General features: G+C 39.4%; 1 protein-coding gene across 1 annotated transcript in view; it reads left to right on the forward strand.

Moving 5' to 3' along the window:
• GUCY1A2 (guanylate cyclase 1, soluble, alpha 2) overlaps window positions 1-19,062 on the forward strand; it is a gene marked incomplete at its 5' end in the record, with an annotated part of 152,592 nt that extends 133,530 nt beyond the window's left edge. Inside the window, 2 exons of the mRNA XM_014965766.1 lie at window positions 11,049-11,203; window positions 18,617-19,062. Of these exons, the coding sequence (XP_014821252.1) occupies window positions 11,049-11,203; window positions 18,617-18,824 (363 nt within the window). The remainder of the gene's footprint in view (window positions 1-11,048; window positions 11,204-18,616) is intronic.
• Between the last annotated feature and the right edge of the window lie 4,683 nt (window positions 19,063-23,745).

Genomic DNA, 23,745 nt, shown 5'->3' on the forward strand with positions numbered 1-23,745 from the left:
CCTCAGGATAGAATTTGGCCCCCAAAAAACCTTACCCCAATATAAACTTTCTTTTGGTGCTAGAACTAGTGAGCCCACAAAACTAGTCTGAGTCTTTGGTTTTGATTTTTTACTTCGTCTATGTCTACTTCATAGTGCTCATCAAGACTCACAAGGGTGTAAGTTTTCATCACAGGGTATGAAATGTAGAATATAAAGGAAGTTGCAAGGAACCTCTGAAGGTCATCTAATCCAACTACTATTCAAAGCATGGCTGCCTTAGATGATAGTGGAAGAATTTAAATGGAAAGAGAAAAGAAATGTCATCCTTTAAGTCTGGGGCTTCTTTATGTAGAAATGCTTCATAGCTCCTTGTTCCACATTCAGTAGAGATGACTGTATGCCAAGACTGTAGTCCCGGGATGTACATATGTAATGTGCATCACATTGGTTATAATTTAATTGTATGTCTTTTACACAAACCTGATTGCTTTACCCAGTAACTATTAAAATGGATTTATTGATCCCAAAGAATTCAGTCTGTGTCAGTTTATTATTGTATTTTATATTGTCCTTGTATAATTTTCTGTGTCTTCTGCTTCAGACAGGTTGAGTAATTCTAAGTCTATGAGTCTCATTAGAAAAAAGCTAAGTGTTCATTTCTCTAAATGTTGTTCAAATATGGGGGAAATATATCCTGTAGTTTAGTTCTATAGAACACCTTGTTAAATTCAAAGTGATCTAAATTTTCCTCTGAGCAGGTCTGTTCCTTGGCAACAATTCTGTAGTGAGCTGTACTGTCATATGTCCCTTTCCAGAACGACACTGTGATATTTATAAATCTATCTAAGAATACAGATAACCCACACACTAAAGCATATGTCAAGGCATAGCTGTCAGTCCTGTCAACTTGCAGCTCTTTGAAGGAGCAGAAAGGCACATTGACTCACCAGTGTGTGGCCCTGATTTCAGAGCTCTGAGCTCTGTGGAGTCTATTTTGTGTTAATAAATCTTACAAATAAATGTCTCTGTGGAAGGCATATGTTGAGATTCAGAGATAGCACTGTTGTAGAAGCTGCTACAAAATATTAGAGCAGATAGCATCTTTCAGAATTTGGCACATTCTGTTTGAAAGGATCTGGCACTGCATCATGGACTAATAGCTACAATCCTCTGTGAGAGGTGACATTCTCCTTTCTGAAGGCAGGTGCAAGGACAGAAGGGAGAAGGTCCTTACTAAAGGACCTTCAGAGTGTCACTCGGTATGTTAGGGCAGAAAGTGCTTTATTTGTCTGATAAATGGTAGTGTACAGATATCCACCTACATTATTGAACCTGATGTCAAAAGTCCTGATCCAGCAGAACACTTCCTATTGTATTTAAATACTTTGCTGTCTTGGGACATCTGTGTGCCTGTGAATATTTCCATACAACTACTGCCTTGTATCAGCCCTGAGCTCTGCTACCAGCTCAGCACAAAGTCTTGTGCAGCTGCCAGTCAGTCACATTATTAACACTTGAAATGCTCCAGGCTGGCTGAGTGGGGGATTACTTCTGCATGTGGTTGCTTTCCAAACTGTGTCACCTACTTCCCAGCCTGCCCTCACTTCTTCAGCTCAGGGTCTGTGTAAGGCAGGCAGTTCTGTGAAAATTAATTTTGAGTCCTTCTGGATGCAATTAACCCATGAGGCAATCTGAGACTTCTCTTTCTACCATGGGAGCATATTTTTCAGTGTGAGAACTGTTTTTTAAGGTCCTTCTCTGTGTGTTTGTGGAGGGAAGAATGTGTACAGCTACCACTCCCATGAAATACTACGCTATATATTTGAGGAGGAATTGTGAACAACAAACACCTTTCCTCTACTAAAAGGATTTCTTTTGGCTCAAGAAATCCCTGAGCTAAAAATTACTGGTTGCAGAGAAGAAATGAGCATGTATTTTTGCCCTGTGCTTATCAGAAGACAGGTTACATGCACCTTTGGAAAGTCTGCTTGCATGTTGTAACATCAACTACTTTTACTTTTTTTCTTTTTTTCTTGTTTTTTCTTTTCTTTTTTTTTTTTTTTTTTTTTACTTTTTTTTTCGATATTTTCCACAATGTAACAACTAGATTTATAGATTTTTTTTTGTGGCTTTCTGTTATAAATTGAACATTAAATAGATCATTTTGAGTTAAGAGGGTCTTTTTTTTTTTTTTTTTTTTTTTTTTTTTTTTTTTCTACTCTGTCTTTCGATATTGTCCACAAAGAGCCATTTCTTTTCAACTCAGAAATCTTTCTTCACTGTCGTGTCCTTATGCAATTCTTCATGCTCTTGCCTACCAGGAAAGATGTCTCTCAGGTCTCTTTTCTTCTTCTGAATTAAGCACGGGTTATGCCTTGAAAATAGGTTTGTAAGCCCTTAACCAAGATTGTGGACACTTTTTCACAACATCATGTACATAACAAGCTTGAAGAATACCTAAGAAAACCAGTTAATTTTCCTTTCAGGAATCATTGCAGTTTGAACCATTGTTTTGTGGTCTAATTAATAAAGGAAGTATTTTTAAATCTTGTATTGAATGTCTCAGTTTTGACTGAAGGCAAATACAGTTTTTAATGTGTTTTCTTGGTTATTAACATGCAGACATATATTGGTCAAAATCTTAGATTTGAGGAGGTTTTATAAAATGTTTTTGAGGAGACAAGTACTACTTCTCAGAATGTAGAATGGTGTCCTTCCACTTGCATTTTAATGTCAGAGTTTTTTTCCTCAAAAATTTTGTGGGGAAATGAGGAGAGGGAAAGGAGAATGCGTTTTTCAACAGGGTTTCAAAAAAGAAAAAGGTCAAGAGCTTTGAACATAAAGCAAGTTGCTGGATTTGCTTACTGTGAACATACTGCTTACAGAATACTGCTTAACAGAAAAAGTTATTAAGGAGTAATTAGCAATGATGAAATTTACTTCGGGCGTGGCACTATATGCCTTTAGTCTTCATGAAATATTTGTGCCTCTTCACCATAAAGTGAGTGCAGATGGGTTGTGAGTTTTCCATGTTGCATTTACTTTCATCTCACTTGCAATAGGCTTTATTTTGATGGAGGATTACAGTTTTTAGTATGGCGCCAAAGAAGGCATCGAAGTTATTGGAAGCGATGGAAACTGCACAGCAGATAGAAACAAAACTAAACTCAGCACTTTTGCCCATAAAAAAGAAAAATCATGCTTTGTCATGTGGCGTAAAAGGGTAACACACAATTCTTCTAAGATTCAATACATCAGAAAAACACATTAATGGGATTTCATTTCAGAAAACCAAAATATTTTAAAGTTTATCATGCCTGTTCCTGTTTGGTTTTGACTTTTCTCTCTCAGCCCAGTCTGCACCATCAGTTCTCATTGATACCACTTCTGCACATTTCCCTATTAGAGGGGGTATCAGCGGGCAGTGAGGTGGATTGAGTCCTGGCTGTGTGACAGAACTCAGAGGGTTGTCATTAATGGAGCAGGGTCAAGTTGGAGGCCTGTAACCAGTGTTGTCCCCCAGGGGTCAATAGTTGGCCCAGTCCTGTTCAACATATTCATCAATGACCTGGAAGAGGGGACAGAGTGTATCCTCAGCAAGCTTGCTGATGATACCAAACTGGGAGGGATGACCGACACTCCAGAGGGCTGTGCTGCCATCCAGCATGACCTGGACAGGCTGGAGGGCTGGGCAGAGAAGAACCTAATGATGTTCAACAAGGGCAAATGTAAGGTCCTACACCTGGGGAGGAAGAATCCCGGGCACCAATATAGGTTAGGGGTGGATCTTCTGGGAAGTACTACAGAGGAAAAGGATCTGGGAGTCCTGGTGGATGGCAGGATCTCCATGTGCCAGCAATGTGCCCTTGTTGCCAAGAGGGCCAGTGGAATCCTGGGTTGCATAAGGAAAAGTGTGGCCAGCAGGTCGAGGGAGGTCATTCTCCCCCTCTACTCTGCACTGGTGAGGCCACAACTGGAATATTGCGTCCAGTTCTCGGCTCTGCAGTTCAAGAGGGACAGGGAACTACTGGAGAGAGTCCAACGCAGGGCAACCAAGATGATTAAAGAATTAGAACACCTCCCTTACGAGCAAAGGCTCAAAGAGCTGGGGCTCTTTAGCCTCGAGAAGAGAAGACTGAGGGGAGACCTCATCTATGTTTACAAGTTCCTAAAGGGTGGGTTGAAGGATGATGGAGCCAGACTCTTTTCAGTGGTTTCCAGCGATAGGACGAGGGGCAATGGGCACAAGATGGAACATGGGAAGTTCCACTCAAAAATGAGGAAAAACTTCTTTCTGGTGAGGGTGACGGAGCACTGGAACAGGCTGCCCAGGGAGATTGTGGAGTCCCCTTCTCTGGAGATTTTCAAGACCCGCCTGGATGCCGTCCTGAGTGATGTGCTCTGGGCAATCCTGCTTTAGCAGGGGAGTTGGACTAGACGATCTCTAGAGGTCCCTTCCAACTCTGTCGAATCTGTGAATCTGTGAGAGGATGACTATAGCTTCAGTGCTCCTTATCTTTCTTTATGAACCTTCTTTATCTATCACTCTTATACAAAAACACTATCCTTCCCGTCACTCTGCTATTCGCCTTTTCTGCTCCCTGTGTTTGATCCTGTAGGCAATATCCAAATACTGCTACATTTTCTTTAAGAATTTTGGAAGCTTCTTTTCCACATAGCTATGTCTTTCCTCTCATCCTCCATCAATCAACGCAGGCTGCTTTTCTTTTACACCTCTGACACGTCAGCTTTTCTCCACCTCACTATTGCCACAGCTGCTGCAAAGATCAAATTAATTAATCTTTCTTCTCCTTGTCATTTTCCACTCATAATCTTTCCATTACAGCCAGTTCGAGTTGCTCTCTTTATCTGAAAGACCTCTCACAGGTCGCTTGCTCTTTTTCACACCTGTTCATGTTTCATTCCCCATTGTGCCTTCCAGTGTTTTCCCCTAAAAATGTCTTTTGCCTTTGTGCATCTCTTCACTGTTCCTTAACTATGGTGATCTAGTATTTTCTAGTTTGGGTTTTTTGTTTTGTTATGTTTTGTTTTTTTTCACAGCTGTCTTTTCTATGTGGTAGTTTTCAAAGAGCTGTCTTTCCATTTGTAGGCATAATGCCTCTGAACTTTTGGCCTCCGTTATATGCTGCCCTTTTATCACTAGCCTAATAGTTAAGGACAGATAAAGGAGCAGTCAGCACAGATGAAGAGGATGCATTTTGTCAGAAATGCTGAATTTCAGTGGGATAGTTAATATACATATAATATATATTACACATATATTTAAAGGACATAAATGAAAAATATAATTATTATAGACAAATAATGCATCCTAGTGTTGCCATCTAATTTTCATTTCATATCTTATTAATAATATGTAATGGTAACTTTTCTGGGAAAGCACTGATAAGGGCTGCATATACAATATAGCTTGGGAACTATAACTGCACATATATAACTGTTATTATTGTTCTAAGTCTCTAGGCAGATTTTCTTTTTCTGCAAAGTTAATGTGAGAGGTTGATGTGCACCAATAAGTATCTTGTTGCTAATAACTTGATCACACATTTTCTTCCTTCTTAAAAAAAAGGCTTAAGCTTTTAACACTTTTCAACTCAGTGAGGAAAAAAACAGGCTAACTTATCTGCAGATGAAATAAAATCTTGAAAAGGCATCTTTATGAAAATCATATTTCACTAAAAAGTAACATATGACCAATATAATGGTTATTTTAATATAAAAAAGACTCACTAAGGGATACTTCATGGCAACTGCATCAGTGTTGCAGGCTTTTTCTTGTAGAGAACCTCATAAGGAAACATAAGTGGAGATCTATTGCAAACCATTCTCACTATAATTTTATTTTGTATCAGGCATTTTTCTGTATGGTTTAATAAGAAAACCTACATTAACTTTCTTGCACCCAATGAAAATCAGTTTTTGACACTCGCATTGGTAGCTCTATGCAGTTTAAACTTTGTTTGTGAAGACATCTACCTTTGCTATTGTAGGAACAGGTTTATTAAAAAAATCAAAGATATTACAGAACACAAAATGTTATATACTCAGCCAAACCAAAGGTTTTAAAAATCTCTTTAGATACACACTATGTTAAATAGAAAAGCTGTCTCATTTCTTCTTCTGTTTTACCCCTTCTGAAAGTCAAGCAGTTCACAGAAGATCTAACCGATGTCCTCCTGAATGAAATTTTAAATATCCATTTATTTTTGCTCCGAACCTCAGTTTTTCTGTGGAAGTTAGCATGGCTTTAGCTTCATTCACATAACCTTGCGAAGGAAAATATGTGATATTAAGGGTGGTATATCAGCTTGTACTTTTTTTCAGCAAGTCTGGCATTGTAACATCTGCAACTGGTTTCCTTGGCACAGGCAAAAAAGTTATAACCACAAAGGCCATTTCGCCAGTGTCTTTTTGAGACAATCATGAGAAAAGATCTTGAAAGCATTTACTGAGTGGAGTTTTGGTTTGTCAAAAGAGACTAAACTTTTACTACTGAGAATTTGGAAATCCTGATGGATTTGGAAATCCTTTGAAAATCCTCTGTCACTGAAGCACTGAATGATAAAATACTATGTGGACACATAGAATTGAATCATAGAATCATAGAATTGTCCAGGCCAGAAGGGACCTCCAAAGGTCATCTAGTCCGACCTCCCCACAGTCAGCAGGGACACCCCCAACTAGACCAGGTTGCCCAGGGCCTCATCGAGCCTCTTCTTGAATATCTCCAGGGATGGGGCCTCAACCACCTCCCTGGGCAACCTGTTCCAGTGCTCCACCACCCTCACAGTAAAGAACCCTCTCCTAATCTCCAATCTAAATCTGCTCCCCTCCAGCTTAAAGCCATTGTCCCTCGTCCTGTCACTGCAGGCCTTTCTAAACAGGCTCTCCCCAGCCTTTCTGTAGCCCACTTTAGGGACTGGAAGGCTGCTATTAGGTCTCCCCAGAGCCTCCTCTTCTTCAGGCTGAACAACCCCAGCTCCCTCAGCCTGTCCTCATAGCAGAGGTGCTCCAACCCCCTGATCATCCTCGTGGCCCTCCTCTGGACCTGCTCCATCAGGTCCACATCTTTCCTATATTGAGGGCTCCAGACCTGCACACAATACTCCAGGTGAGGTCTTGGTGTCATCTGCAAACTTACTGACAGTGCCTTTAATCCCTCTGTCTATATCATTGATATAAATGTTAAACAGTATCGGTCCCAGCACAGACCCTTGAGGGACACCACTTGTCACTGCTCTCCATCTGGACTTCACATAAAGTGAAGTGCTTCAAGAGTGAAAGCAGAAAAACAACCAATAAAAAATTTAACTTTCATTGCATATATTGCAAAAGCAATTTTCATTTTCTCATGTGGTCGATTGACCCTGGCTGCCCACCAAAGCTCTGTCACTCCTCTCCTCAGCTGGACAGGGGATCGAAAATATAATGAGAAGCTGGTGGGTCGAGATAAGGACAGAGAGAGCTCACTCACCAATTAATATCACAGACACAACAGACATAATAATGAGAAATAAAATCAAATCTTAAAACACCATCCTCCCACCCCTCTCTTCTTCCTGGGCTCAACTTCACTCCCAATTTCTCTGTCTCCTTCCCCTGAGTGGTGCAGGAGGATGGGGAATGGGAATTGTGGTCAATTCATCACACTTTGTCTCTGCGGTTCCTTCCTCCTCAGGAGAGGACTCCTCACTCCCCTTCTTCTGCTCCAGCATGGGGTGCCTCCCATGGGAGACAGTTCTCCGTGAACTTCTCCAAGGTGAGTTCTCCCCATGGGTCTGCAGCTCTTCACAAAGAGCTCCAGTGTGGGTCCTTTCCACAGGGTGCAGTCCTTCAGGAACAGACTACTCCAGCATTGGTCCCCCATGGGGTCACAAGTCCTGCCAGCAAACCTGCTCCACTTTGAGCTTCTCTCTCTCCACAGGGCCACAGGTCCTGCCAGGAGCCTGCTCGTCAGGAGCACAGACTTCCCACATGGTCACAGACTGCTTTGGGCACCTGCCTGCTCTGGCATGGGGTCCTCCACAGGCTGTAGGTGGATATCTGCTCCACTGTGAACCTCCATGGGCTGCAGGGGGACAGCCTGCCTCCCCATGGTCTTCACTATGGGCTCCAGGGAAATCTCTGCTCTGACACCTGGAGCAACTCCTCCCCCTCCTTCTTCACTGACCTTGGTGTCTGCAGAGTTGTGTGTCTCACATTCTCATTCCTCTCCTCCGGCTGTTGCATTTGCCCAGGTTGTGCAGCAATTTTTTCCCCTTCTTAACTATATTATCCCAGAGGTGCTACCACCATCACTGATGGGCTCAGCCTTGACCAGCAACAGGTCTGTGTTGAAGCCAGCTGGCATTGGCTCGCTCAGACGTGGGAGAAGCTTCTAGCAGCTTCTTACAGAAGCCACCCCTGCCGCCCCCCACTACCAAAACCTTGCCATGCAAACCCAATACATATTGGAACAATTTTTCTCCTGGATTTTCCTTCCACTTGAATGTATATTCTCAGTCATGCCTTCCAATAGTAAAATAAAGTGAGTGCTTTTTCTTCTAGTTTCAATCCAGCTTTCCCATGTGCTTGAATGTACCCTAGAAAGGTCAAAGAAAGTGGTTTATCTGTGATTCTTAAATGAATGTGAAGAGTAGTGGAACAAATAGGTAACGTTAGCTCTGTTCTTAAAATTGTGTACAAAATAACTAATCCTTCTCCCATCTCACAAAAGCAACAAATTGTAAATACTTTTTTTATTTATTGAAAGGTGACAGCATACTAGCTGTTGTGTGAACAAGACTTTCAGCTCATAATCTTTTGCTGAGGGCAGGTACTGACCTTCAAAATATGCAAAAGGACTGTTTGCTCACTTCTTGACTGCAGGAGCACTTTTTTTGCTGGAAATGAACAATGGAGTTTAAATGTATGTTGTGGGAAAACCAGGAAATCTCCATGCTCCAAAATATGACCAAAATAATGTGGGTGTGATGGCTTTGCACAGATGTTCACAGCTGAAGTAAGTTTTTGGGTTCTTCCCAGCCCAGTAGGATAGAGTGTTTGATGTACTTCAGTAGCTGCCTTCCAAACTGTAGTAAAGGTTTGAAAGCTCGATTAAATTCAAGTGTTATTTATTCACAGATTTTTTTAAAAAAATCCTAGTCGGTAATTAGCAGCAATATTGTGAAGATTGAAGGTTTTCTGTTGCCTATGGTAATGTTGTAAGTGGTATCACATTGAATGCAGAACGACATGTTCTTAGATTACAAATGGGCTTAGTATATAGCAGATATAATGCTATACCCATTGTCTGTGACATATAAGAGAAGAAAAAAACTGAAAAGGGTGCTTAGCTGCATCATAAAAGTCTTGGATACATGGGAAGAACTATAGTCAGCGAAATAATGTGGGGTCCCACATGTTTGTAGAACTTCGTGGACACTGAGGTTATAAAATGCTCGCATATTTCTTAGCCTAAAAATGCTAACAATGGTTTTTTAATTTGTATTTGAGTAAATATGTATTGTATTATTAAAAAAAAGGGGATTCACAGACAAAAGCAGAGCGCGGTAACTGTGAATTGAGTAACCCAAAGGACCATATGGAGTATAGTATTAGCTAATTCACTCATTCAGACCCCATCAGACCCTCTGTTTTAGCAGCTGCCATTTATTTTCCTCACATTGTCATGTTTTGCAGCAGTCCAGTTGCTATGAGTAAGAGTATCCTCACAACGTAGAAATATATTCTTTTAATTTTTTTAATGTTATAAAGTTAACTAGAGAAAAAGACTTTCCTGTTTGTAAAAATTATTTTCTTGGCAAACAAGGTTGCTAAAATTTATGCAGAATAAATGTTCTCTGATATTCACTCTGAAAGAAACTTGGATGGTGACTCCAAGTGTTACAGATCAATGTAATTGCAACGACTCAGACAACAGTTATAGGAGATGATTGCTAGAATAGTCACATGGGTTCCTTTTGATTTTCTGGAGATTTATTCCTCCATATTTTGGGGGAGATAAAATTATTTTTAAAATTGGTGTCCTGATCTTCAGCATCTTCACCATTGCAATATCTCTTAGTCTGACAAAGTGACAAAGACCTTAGACCTGGAGGAGTTTGGAATAAAAAAAAGCAAAGAAGTGCGGGAGCAAGGGCAGAGGAGGGCAACGAAGTTGGTGAAGGGCCTGGAAGACAAATCATATGAGGAACGGCTGAGGGAGCTAGGCCTGTTTAGTATGAGGAAGAGGAGGCTGAGGGGAGACCTCATCACTCTCCACAACTACTTGAGAGGACGCTGTAGAGAGGTTGGTGCTGGTCTCTTCTCCCAGGTAATTAACGACAGAACAAGAGGGAACGGCTTCAAGCTCCAACAGGGTAGGTTTAGACTGAACACTAGGAAGGAATTTTTCACAGAGAGAGTGATCAGGCATTGGAATAGGCTGCCCAGGGAGGGGGGTGAGTCACCATCCCTGGATGTGTGTAAGAGCCGTTTAGATGGGGTACTGAGGGATATGGTGTAGGGGAGGACTTTGTAGAGTAGGGTAGATGGTTGGACTCAATGATCCCAAGGGTCTCTTCCAACCTGAACAATTCTATGATTCTATGAAAATAAAAGTAACATATTTGTTCACGCCATTTTACTACTCTTTCTGCCAGTTTGAGAAAATTTGAATCTTACTTCAAAGCTTGTGTTAGAAGTGGTGCCAAAAATAACCCTCTGTAATGTACCTATTTGTTTAATCAGAGGGCTCAAGGTCATCCCATCCCATTCTGTTTGTGATTCCTGTTTTGACTGCCGTTGTCTCCAGCAAACATGCACAGAAGAAGAAAATGGTTTTACCAAAAGATAACCATGTTTTTGTTTTTCTTTTTTTTTTACTTCATCTGATTTAAGCTGGAGGAATGGGAGAGACTGTTTTCTTCCACTTCACTCTTTCTTCTTTGTTTTTTTTTATTTCTTTGAAAGGGTTGCTGTGACTGTTGTGTAAATAAGTACTAAAGACATTACTGTGGGCAGCACAAGAGAGACAGACTGACACGGATCTCATGTTTTTCCAGATGAGGATAGGCATTCACTCAGGATCAGTGCTGGCCGGTGTCGTTGGTGTAAGAATGCCACGTTATTGCCTCTTTGGGAACAATGTCACCCTTGCAAGCAAGTTCGAGTCAGGAAGTCACCCACGCCGCATCAATGTCAGTCCAACCACATATCAGTAAGTCTTCTTAGCCTTTTTGTACTATTTTTATTTCCACCTGTTTTGAGTTTGATTTTGGAACATGCTTTATCTTCAACACATGAATTTCCACAGAAAGTTGGCAGGGCACCAGAACAACTGGAAAAAGGTGTTGCATGGGGTTGTCAGTCTTTCATTTGCCATCTTCATGTGCAAAGAACTCAAGCAGTGGAGGCAAGGAAGCACAACCATTCCTGCCTGAAATAATGTGCAACAGAAGAAGTGGGATATGTCTCCCATACCACCATAATTTTTTTTGCACTATTACAGCTTTAGGCACGGATTTGGGTTCCACCCACTAGAAACAGTTGATGACGAGAAGAACATTCCCACCGGCTCATTAGAAAGTCTTTAATTTTGCCGGCAAGACCAAGCTTTCAAAGAGTTTTTATACTTTCTTGAAGACAAAATTTCTTGTTTAGCATTGTAAAGAGACACTTGATAGAAGCATTTTCTTAATGTAAGAAAAAAGATTTAAAACGGCAAAGCATTATCCTTAGCTCTTTGAAGAAATTATGCAAATAGAGAGAAGGCTTGATTAAATCTGGTTAGGAGGAACAGCTCCTAAATTAAGAAGGTGTTCCTTACTTTTCAAATTTGACAGCTTGACTATTAGAATTTCTGCTGCTTGGATTACTACTGATGTAGTCACTTTTTTGGCAGATCTGTCTTTTTCCAACATTCTGTATCTGAAGTAATTTTCTGAAGTACAGTTTTGGGACTGTTTCTCTGTGGTTAATCTATATGGAATTGCTCAAACATAACTAGTTTGCTTTCTTTCTTTTTTTTTTTTTTTACAGAACTGTGAATCTTAATATTTATTTTTTCCCCATACCTATCTATGTAAATTAAAATTTAAAATGGAAATTCTTCATCCAAGAATTAAAACACCTAATAAGCTAAAATATAAATCAGACAGAAGATAAAGTTTAAAAATAATTAAAACTAGTGAATAAAATGGCATTCATCTGAAGAGCCCATTCACTCCAGATCAGATTTACAGAATAGAGCAAGTGTAACTAATTGAACAAGAGGCAGAAAAACTAGGTAGACTTTTGATCATAAAGTGCACAGAAGCAGGTTCATACAGTTGTCTAGTAACATGCACAAAAAACACAGACCCAACCTACTATCAAGTATAGAAAAATTTGTTCATTCAAATAAAAAGAAATTCGGTGAATACAGAGGAAATTGCTGTTTGGAACTTGGTGTCACTTTAAAGCAAATTGTCTTTGGGACCTTTCAGGTACAATATTCTAGTGGTTTTGGTTCCTGGTCTTCCACCGTGGGATAGGAGAAACCCTCTAAGACATTGTTAATATTTTTATTATTTAAAAAGCAGTGTTTTCCAAAGTAGGTAAGTCTGCAATAAGTATGAACATAACAGATTTTTCAATTAATTAAAACTACTGGCATTTGAAAATTCTGATACAAGTTCTGTGCTTATGGAGGGTACAGATGCTGGAAGCATGTCTGACACTTACCAGCTTTCGTTTTACAGTACAGATTATGCATTAGAAAGCATCATCAGCGTTCAAATTATAATCACACTCTAGAATGCCTATTATTGGTTTCAGATGTTTCCCTGTGAGCCCGTAATCTGCCTATGCAAGATTCAGAGTCTAAAATTATAAGATGTGGTGTTGCCTAGCAGCAGCAGTGAACCTGGGGCAGCCTTGCTCCAGTTACACCTCCTGGGCAAAGCTCTGCAGCGTGAAACAGAACCTTTTACAAAGGTGGCCTTTGAGTCTGTTGAGGATAAGAGCTCACTTCTGGTCAACATATCTTGTTCCCTTGGCTCAGATCAGGTCTTTTGACTGAAAGATTACAAAGCTTCATTTCATTTGCTTTGAATCACTGAGCATTGTAAAATGAAGGCACTGGAACAGCGTTGGTAAAACTTTCAGTGAAGCCCGTGGAAGCTGGAGAGGGAGTAGAGGATCCCACACTGGTCTGTGTTTAAACTTGTGGCCAGGAAGGAATAGAAGAATAGACATTCGCTGTTCCTTTAGTAAACTGGCAAATCTAGCTCAAGGTTTACTTAATTAATCTACATTATTCTGAATTGAATAAAATTACCCTATTTTCCATACTCAGGAAGGAAGCATAATGAGATTTATGAGACTCTTCTTCAGAACCGAAGACAGATTAAATATTTTTTAATTCTTTGTTTCAGCCTTGAATAATGATGTTTATCAGATATTAATATAATATACCTACATTCATACCGTTTCCCTAATAGTATTACAATGTAATGCCTTGGGATCTCAAAACAGTTATCAAAAGCAGGTAAACATAATTGTTGCTATTTGTCAAGTAACTGTATTTAAAAATGAATTCTCTTTTCCCTCTTCTTTCCACCTCTGGTATTTTTTAGCACGTATTTCCCTTACGGAAAAGGTGCTTCTGGCATCATGCGTTGGGTACAGATACTTTCCATCATCACATGCTGGGCAATACATCTGGGACCTGGGCTTAGGCAAAGATGAACAGCCTGTATTCTACATCCTTATCTGATTTAGGAGACCAACTAAGTATACTTCCTTATTGAGCTGGGTGAGGTCACTGCTAGTTCACCTCCCTAAATTGCCCCTCAGCATTTAAAATTAAAACTATGTGTTTCTATAAACTCCTTATAGATTTTTACTTAAAATCAAATTATTTTTCCTACAGGTTATATCTATATATATGATTTTTCCAACAGGCTTTATCTATATATATATATTATTTTTTCTACAGGTTGTATCTACATCTACATCTATATCTATCTATATTATTTTTTTCTGCCTCATACGCATAAACAAATGGATTTGCTTTCCAAGAGCCTTTTCAGATTATTTTAAATTTAATTTCTGAGCATCCTCTAAAAAGTATTCCTTTTTATACTGGTCAATTCACCATGTGAGCTCTCATGAGACATATTGGTGGACAGGCAATTTAGCCATGGACAGAAAGGGAACATAGCTTATACATGGACACAAAAATTATTGTTAGTCTAATTAAACTATTAAAGTCTAGTCAAAACGCACTAGTTTATTCTTGGTTTTCTGTTCCTGGTGTCATCTGCCTCCATGAGGCTGCGCCCCCGTAGTCACTGTGATTTGTGATTATAGTCCTGGGGCCTCTGCTGTCTGCCTGGGCTTCTGCTTTGTGAAACTACATTTTTATTCGAGGTTTATAGGTAGTTTTCTCTACACAGAATAATTCCGTGTTAGATCACTGTCAATTAGTAATACATGTTACTCTGCAGTTCCGCACAGCTAAACTAAAGCTAAAACATATTTAGGCAATAGTCTGACTGCTAGACAGCTGCTAAAATTACAAAAAACTGAAGCCTGGACAAATCCAGACAAGTCCTGAGGCCAGCGCTGTTAGATCAATGCAAAGCCTGGGGCCTTTTGCTAGTGATGGCGCAGTCCTGTTCACTGAGCCTAATTCTCTAATGTCCTAGAGAGCAGAGACCCACTATTCCTTCTGCTTAGGTGGGTGAGAAATAAAAATATTAAAGGTCAGAGACAGACACTCACCATGCTGAGCTGCATGTGATATACAATATAGTGCATTAAAAATTCAAGGTTGGTGCTTTCATAATCTTATTACAATTATCTGTATGAAGGAAAATCACAAATACACAAACTTCCATATTTTAAAGAATAATAATATAGTACAATGAGAAATTAATTCCACCCAGACATTGGCTTTTTTTCCGCCTCCTGGTCTTTCTAGCATGTATGGAAGCTGAAGGAGAAATACAAAGCCACTAAAATTTCGAACCAAGTGCACTGATTTTTAGCGTTACAATAGCAAATTCATATCTTTATACAGTGTATTTTATGGGCAGCCTACCAATACTTCTAATGAGTGTCATAATAATTTATCATTTGAATTCATATGGAAACAAATGAGCTGGTGTATTTTATCAAACCAGAGGTCCAGCTGGTGAAGTGACCGACGCTTGTTGCCACATAGGTAGGGCTCAGCCATCCAGCAAGAGAGTCTTCTGATAAACCGTTAGGGAAGCCATTGATGAAAGTTTCCTGATGGTACCAATTAACTGGTGGATGTAAACAAGGTTAACTACAGTTTTTACAGTTCTTTAAGAATTAGAGCAGAAAGAACCTTTTCTTTTGTTGATAGCTATCCCTGTGAAAGGTAACATTTACGGAAGATTGACCTGGTCACTTTGCTTTTTTTGGTGCATACTACATTTAACAAGGCAGTGCGTATTCTCCTTTATTGTAGTGCATGGCATTTCTTTTAGAAATATTGTTCAAATCTTGGTCGATACAAAACTGCTTTCCTAAAATAAGTTTACATTGAAGTTCAGTTCTGAGTAGGTGCTGTTTTGATTCACATTCAGCAAATTGCCAAATCCTGTCATAAGGTGACTTTTATTTATTGTACGTGGAAGTTCATTATGCAGAAGTTAAAGTGTATCTATATGCAGAACCAAATCTGAAAAAATATTTGGCTGTTGTTAATACCTTACTTGAATATTCCATTCCTGTTACATAGTTTATTGAAGCAGCAAATACTGTAATTAGTTTCATATCTAATTAGATATGAACATATGTTTGAAGGCTATTCTATAATACATATATAATATATAATACATTTTTTTTTAATGTATCAGTTCATGGCACTGATCTCAGGAGCTGTGATGTATAGTATACCCACTGTATGTTTTGTGAAGGGCCTGAGGAAGACAGAGGGGAGCAAACTATGCAGGCAGGTGGAGATACTGTGCTTTGTTCTGGGGACTGATACTCCTGACTGGCTCCTATGGTCAGGGGACAGTGAGTGGCAAGCAAGAGGAGGAGCCTGGCACAGGATGCTCTGCATCACCACCAGGATGGTGGTGATTCTTTGCTTGCTCCTTACTGTCTGTTGGCTCTGGAAGGATTTGGCCTGACCTCATGACCTGAAGGTGGCTTTTAAGACAAGCCTGGTGTAAAGGGCAGGAGAAAAGACAGGCATCTCAAAAAGGGCTCTAGATCTGGGCCATGGCCATCAGCTCCTACTGTTTTCTTTTTAACACCATAAATGGCCTAAATAGAAAAATATCCTCACTGCTAAGCAGAGTGGATTAGCAGATAACTTATTTCTTTAGTGTATACACAAAGCTATAAGAAATGGGAGGCAATTTCTGAGCCGTGATCTCATTCTCAGCCTGAGAAACCATGTGTTGGGACCAATATATTTAAGGAATCTGTAGAACCCGTTCTGTAGGTGAATGCTAATAAGAGGCCATTTTTATCCTGATTGAAGTCTTTCTAGTAGTATTATTGCAAATATTTTATTTTCTTAAAAGTATAAATTACGTGGGATAGAATATGATCATAAGTAGCTTCCATTAGCATTTGGTAAAGATGATTTCCTGCCATGCTTACTTGGGAGCTGAAATGTTATCTCAGTAAAGGTCGGCTAGACAATTTCTGAGGGTGAAAGGCTGATTCAAATGGTGTGCCTAATAGAGGGATGTGGAGTCTGTCAAAGGCTCCAAAAGTACTAATTGGCTAGTCACCCATCACTCCTGGCACCTTGATACTCTAAGAGCGTTTCATCACCACCAAGTTACAATTCACAAAACAGGTGAAAATAAGCATTTAATTAATATCTTGCACTTTTTTTTCTGAGCAAAATAGTGTGAAATATCAGCTAAACTCGGTCCCAGCCCTAGACTGAATCAAAGAAAAAAAAAATATATATTTTAGAGTTTCAGACTTGTATGTCTGTCATTACAATTAGATAATGTTAGGCTCTCAAAAGGACCCCACTGACTTTTTGCAAGGCCAGATGCTCCATAGTGAATAGTCAGTTTGGGGAAGAGTGACTGCAGTGAAAGCTTACAGATTTAGCTCAGAAAGTTCTAAGAGTTCAGCTGTTGCTTGCAGAAATCTTGTTTGGGAAGCAGTGTAGAGTTATTTCAGCCTGTAGTTTTAAAACACAAAATATTTACCACAAGCATTGCAGAGATGAAAAGAAAGAGGCTTCTCTGTAGAGGCCTCTGCAAACTCTTAGGCAATTTAGAAAAGATTACAGTATTTTGATCATAAAATTGTCAGTCTGGAAAATAGATTATGACATTCAAACCGCATGCTAAACAAAGACCACCACAGAAGTTCAAAGGCAAAAACATTGTTGGATTTATAGCCAACTGATTATTTAAAAGCCTGGAAGAAAATTCCTTTATATTTCAATGAGCTCACACAGAATGTCTCAGCCAAAATGCACAAAAAATATTCAGTAAAGGAAGTGCCATTTCATGTGCTGAGAATCCTGGAAAATTCTCCTGGCAACAGGATTCATTAATTCATTTACTTCCCAGAAATCAGTTTTAGAGACACTAAATAAACAACCTATTACAAAATCCACTGAAGCTAATAAAGTTTATTATGTTTTTGAGCTTCAAATTGATTGAGAGAAAGAATAAATATCTTGGGAGGGGAAAAGATGAAGACTGCTGCTTTCATATATTCAACTGTGCTCGGAACTCAAAACTGAGTTACCTCAAAACTGCTCTTATCAACACTGCAAGGGACTGAATAGCCCTAGCTTAATATACTGGAAACAAAAAGAAAATGTATAGAGTTATTTTCTTTATAAGTCCAGCTAGTTTCACGGAAGATACTTAATAAAGAGGCCCTAAATTTTCAGATCTAGCCAGACAGAGATTTCTCCACTATGGAGGATAGAGCAAAAGGCAGTATAGTCATGTCTGTGATATTGTACCACTTGTGTGACCGTGCCTGGAGGATGGCTTCATGGTTCCCATAAACCTGGATCCCATTTTGACCACAACCAGGTGGCCCAGATTAAACCCATGGGTGCTTCTGATGAATACTGTCAGGTTTGATTCTGATTTAGGTTGAAGCTGGATTTGCTGTGTTTGAACCTAATTCATGAAATACAATACTACTGAGTATCAGAAGGGCACAAACTGACCACCCTGCTTCTACCTGTGAGAGCTCCCAAGCACTGTCCCCTTCATACCTACTTTCCAGCAGGAGACCTCATGGTAATCGTCACTCTGAAATATTCATTTCTGCACAACTGGCCAGATTGGAGAGTTTTAAGTGAGCCAAAAGATACATTATGGATAATGGTTATTATGAATTTGGTTCCCTTCCTGGTACATGACTTTCTGAATGCTGACACTGATTTTCAGATAATGTGTTTATTTGGGCCATCTCCTCAGCTAATCTCAGTTAACAGAGCTCCTTGAAGTTGATGATGCTAAGTTAATACATATCAGTTGAGGACCCTAGCTTAGGATTTTTTTTGATGTTATTTGTTTGGGATCATGAAGGATCAATCTCTTTCAAAGAGGTGTTTCTGGACTGTGTTTTATAGACTTTTATTTCCCTCTGTTTTGTTTTTTTTTTTTCCTAGGCTTTTGAAAAAGGAAGAAAATTTTATTTTTATCCCTCGTTCCCGTGAAGAGCTTCCAGAAAACTTTCCAAAGGAAATTCCTGGGATCTGTTACTTCCTCGAGGTCAAAAGTGGTCAGAAGCCGCCAAAACCCTCCATCACGTCTGCCAGAGTGAGAAAGGTTTCTTACAACATTGGCACCATGTTCCTCCGGGAGACTAGCCTATGAGGCCTGCTGCAGATCAAAGACTCGTCAAAAAAGCACAAGCCCAGAACTGGGTCATGACAGGGGAGTTGGAGGTTCTTTCTATTTCACTGCCTTGTTCTGAACAAGCAGTAAAAGCTCCATGTAATATCAGGCAATAATCATTTTAAAAGGTGGGTGACTGCTGTCAGTAAACAAAGTGGAGATAGGGAAAAAAAATTAAACAACGTACTTCCACTTCCAGAGGAATTTCTTTTATACACTTCAGTCTGGCCCCTCTATGACAAACAAAACAAAAGAAAACAAAAGAAAACCCCAACTCTCAAATTAGAGGTTGGTTTTGTTTTGTGCAGAAAGGATGATGGTTCTCTGTAGATTTGCACCAGCTAAGCAGAATTGAGAGTCAGTTCTGATTATGCATTCCTGCATTTAATGTGTTCTTCAGTGAGGTAATGATGTTTTTTAACTTTATGAACAAACATTTCATACGTATACTGTAGACCTGTTGTAACCTTCCTGGCAGGAGGAATTATAATTCAATACAAATATTGTAGGAATTTTACCTATTTTTATACATATTTCACTTTCTGGATAATTACATTCCACATACTGTAAGCTGAATGAGTTTAGACAGCTTTTCAGAAGCAGCTACGTATATTTCATATATTCTACCTATCAAACCTTATTGTTATACAAATGGGAAGAGTCATTTTTTGACTTTTTCGGCAACAAAAATATCAGTATTTTATGGGAAAAAAACCACTTTGGTAAATCTCTTTACCTGATGTTTATGCTAAAGCTTTAGATGAGCATTGTCTTGCTTATAGAAAAAAATGTTCAATATTTGTCCTACAGTGCTGTATTTCCAATCCTTCCAGGACAATGCAAAGTGCAGAAGATCAATGTGTTGACAAACAGAAAAGTTCTGTTCAATGGGGCTTGTTTCTCACTAAATTATCAGTCAAACTGACTTTTGGTAGGAGTCCTGGACTTTTTAAAAAAAATTATCTTGTGAAAACTTATTCTGAGGAATTCCAGTAGACACTAGAAGCTCTCTGGATACTGGTTATCTTCATTTTTTTTTAATAGGATCTGTGCTCCTACATCGGTTCAATTGTTGAAAATACTATCTTTTATTAATGATGCTCATCTGGAAATTTCCTCTATTTCTGGATTGGCTGGAAGGTCCCCTGCTTTATCTAATGTAGACCAAAAAAAACACTTGAAAGGTGAATGCAATACTTTCCCAGGTTTAATGCAAATGGCAGTTCAAGATTTAGATTAGTCCATGTCACTTAAAAGAAAAAAAAAGGCTGATTTTTTGCTGTTGAAAATTAATATAGCTTTATTGTCTTCAATTAATCCAATTGAAACAAGATGTGGATCTGTCCCCTAATAGGCACATTTTCAGGCATTGTTTATTTCTCAGGTTTTCCTTTTCAAAGATAATGGCAGTCAGTTTTGCTCTGCAGGTGTACTTCCTTTACAGTCATATTGAAGAGGGCCAAAGTTGTTCTGCTCTTGCAGATTGTTGGTTAACACTTGTGCAGTGATTCTGAAGTGGCTTAGTTGTATGTGGGTCTGATCAAAGCTCACTGAAATCAAGGAAGTGTCTCAACAGTACTGGGAGGTGTGAGAAGCTCTGCATTCTGATAAGCCAGACCAGAAATTAGAGTTTACTTTTGTATTTATACAAAACTCGAGGCATTTTTTGAAAATAAGTATATAACTTTCACTACGTGTCCAAATTATCCAGTTAGATCTTTCTGTGGCAGAAATGACAGTTCTGTATTTCTCCCCTTTGACCTGTAGCCCATGTTAGAGTGGGAACAAGTCAGCATGGCACTGCTAGCCTGTGCTGAACATGTATCAACCTTCCTTTCCAGGAAGCCTTTCTGGATGAGAAAGGACTATTTTGAACCTATACAGCCTTCAGCATGTAGAGGGCATCTGAACTTATTATGCAGGTGTGGTTTTTTTCTTGCGTGAAGAGAGTAGAGGCATGGGAATTAGCCCAGAAATTTACTTAAATGGAAATTCCCTCATGTTCTAGAGGAACACTGATGTTAAAGATTTGTTCCATTAGAATTTGAGCATCCTTAGGATTGGAGGTGTTAATCTTTTATCTACCTTGTTAAACAGCATCTGCAGTTCTACTGCCTATTTAAAAAATGACTTAACAAAAACTGCTTTAGCTTGAGGTTACAGAATTTCCATCCAAACTACAGGTCTGAGAATTTTCTCCATAGGATGACAACTTTTAGCCTATAGCCATTATTTTGCACATACACAGGATTTAGCACGCATCCTTTTTACTGGCACACTAGTGACAGCTGCAAGAATCATAAATGAAGCAAAGTTCACATTTCCCAGCTGGAAGAGGAACACCGCTTCCCAGCTAATAAAGCAGTGGGTTTGATGTAATTTCCTTGCTCCCTAGAATGAAAATTTTTCAAATAGGTATCAATAGATTGAAATTTCATTCTGACTTCAGTGGCACATCCTCATTGTTCATTAGGTGCTGATGTCAGGGTACCAATCTCTCTGGCCAGACTCTTTTTCTCTTCTTACCACCTGTAGTCTTGTGTGAGGAGAACAAACAGAGGTCGAGACCAAAAGCAAGTAGCTCAATAACTTGTCTCTCACAACTGCCAAGCGAAAATGTCTAGGTTAAGTCTGTGGCTGATCTTGGTAGATCTATGGAAACCTTTTCATGAGAAATGATAGATAAATGCTAATTCTACTAGCAAATTGGAGAAGCAATCTAAAAAAATTTGTATCTCCATCCTCATCCTCTCAAGAAGGGTCTATTCTATAGGGAAATTTATAATCACAGAGATCACTGCAAAAATTGAAAATTGGTATCGGCATCACCATGGAGACAATGGCAGTGTTTGAAAATAAATCATCTACCTCCCCAAATTAGAGTAGATTTACTGTATAAGAATATACAGTCTCTGCTTTTTTAAGTTTGTGTAAAGGTAGCGTGTCCAGAACTTCAGCACTGATGCTAAGTATTGTGCTATTGGTTTCTGTGTTAGGACATGGGAAGTTAAAAAAGTGTGGGCTTCCTAGGGACATTTTTCTATCTCAGTGTGAGAAAAATGTAAAGCAAACTGTCATCACTCTAGCTTAACAGTTGCATCCACTGCCTTTACTATTAGGTTGAAATTTTATTTTCTTGGACACCTTTAAGAAGTGAAATGAAATTTATTATCAAGGTTGATGCTGTGAAGTCAATTAGATAGTAGTCAGACTCAACATCTTTTCAGCGACGCTTCCCTTTAGTGATAAGGAAAACTTTCTCATTTGCCTGGCATTGTCTTCATAAATAAAAAGGTTCTCAGAATTTTTATAGGCCTTAGGTATATGTATATACACCACCTTGGGATGATGAGATGGAGAGGTTAGAGGTACTGAAATGGATGCAGAAATAATACACCATAGTTGGGGTTTTCTTCTAATATTTTCCTTCCGATAAAACAGATGATCTTTTGTTCCTTTGATTAAGAATTTTTCATGCAGCTGCAAGTCTTGAGTTTCTGTATGAAACAAATCCACCCTCTCTGAAGACAGAGGAAGGAGATCGACTGTTACCTGTACAAAAAGAAGGATGATTGATGTAAGGACCCTGGCTGGGACCATCAGTCCCTTTGCTGCAACCTTGTTCTGTGCAGCTTCCCAGGCTCAGAGGGACCATGGAATGACCACAGAGGCAAACCCAGTGGCCAACTTATTGTACAAAAGTCATGAGGCCTAAGTAAACAGAGGCAACAGTCATTACCCCAGAGCACTTTGTACAGATCTTCTGTCAGATTTTTGCATCTTCTTGAATCTCCCCATTATGCGGGCTCTTCTGTGATGTGATGCATAGAGGTCAGGAACTCAGAGCAAAAAGGAAATAGTGATGGAAGTGGTAGAATGGTGGATAAATTTTGTTTTGCATCACTCTAGTAATATCTGCCATCCAAATACAAAAGCCTCTGCATGGGAGAATTAGCGCTAAGCCAGGACTCTCAAAGTGTGGGTTTCTTGCAGGATCCCACAGGATATTTCTTTAATTCCAAAGAGCCAATAGTCATTAACTGTGGTTGTGGTTTTGGCTTAACTGCTCATTCCCACATCCAGTTTCAGATCTGAGTCTGTTTGGAAAGGCGTTTTGGAGCCTGGAAACATGCCTCTGCAAACAGAAAACCAAAGCCTTTCAAACCTTGGAAATCTTGTATGGGAATTTCCTATTCTGAAGAAGAAATCCTTGTAGTTGAGTCACTTGCAGGTCCTACTGCAGTTCACGTGTGTGCATGTGCCATTCCACAGTGCGATCTCCTCCTGTGCTTACACCCAACAGTGCTATCAGGTATATAACCACCTTTTCTCTGTTTTCCTTCTTTTTTTTTTTTCTGTATAAAGCAGGCAGCGCAGAATCTTGACTTATTACATGCATTTAAAAGTATAGCACTGCACAGAGGTTTAAGCTCTGCTAACCAGGTTCACGTTGTTTATTTCTGCCTCTGAATAGATCCTTCTCCCAGACAATTTAAAAATGAAGGGAAAAAAACCCCACCCAAAACTGTTATGTTGAATTTCAAATGAGTATGAAACCAGCTGTGGGACAAGTTTAACTGCTGAACAGCCTTCAGGTTCTTCAGCTGCCACAAGCTGTCACACATGCCTGCTTCATGCAAACTCTCCTGCCAAGAAGCCTGTAATCCAACAGCAGCATCACAAATTTATGGCATTTTCTGTGTTTTCCAGTCTCAGGACACTACCTCACCTCTGCTGAGCACTCAGAGCTCAGGGAGGAGAGCTAAGTCCCTGTCCTAATGCAGTCTTAGAGCTTCTGGCTTCTTTTTTTGGGTTCTGTCTGATGTTTTGCAAAATCATACAAGTGTAATATTGGAAATAGCAACATGCTGAAATTAGCAACAAAACAAGAAGCATAAAA

Source organism: Calidris pugnax, unplaced genomic scaffold, assembly GCF_001431845.1.
Source record: "Calidris pugnax isolate Ruff unplaced genomic scaffold, ASM143184v1 scaffold20, whole genome shotgun sequence".
In the NCBI taxonomy this organism is placed as follows: domain Eukaryota; kingdom Metazoa; phylum Chordata; class Aves; order Charadriiformes; family Scolopacidae; genus Calidris; species Calidris pugnax.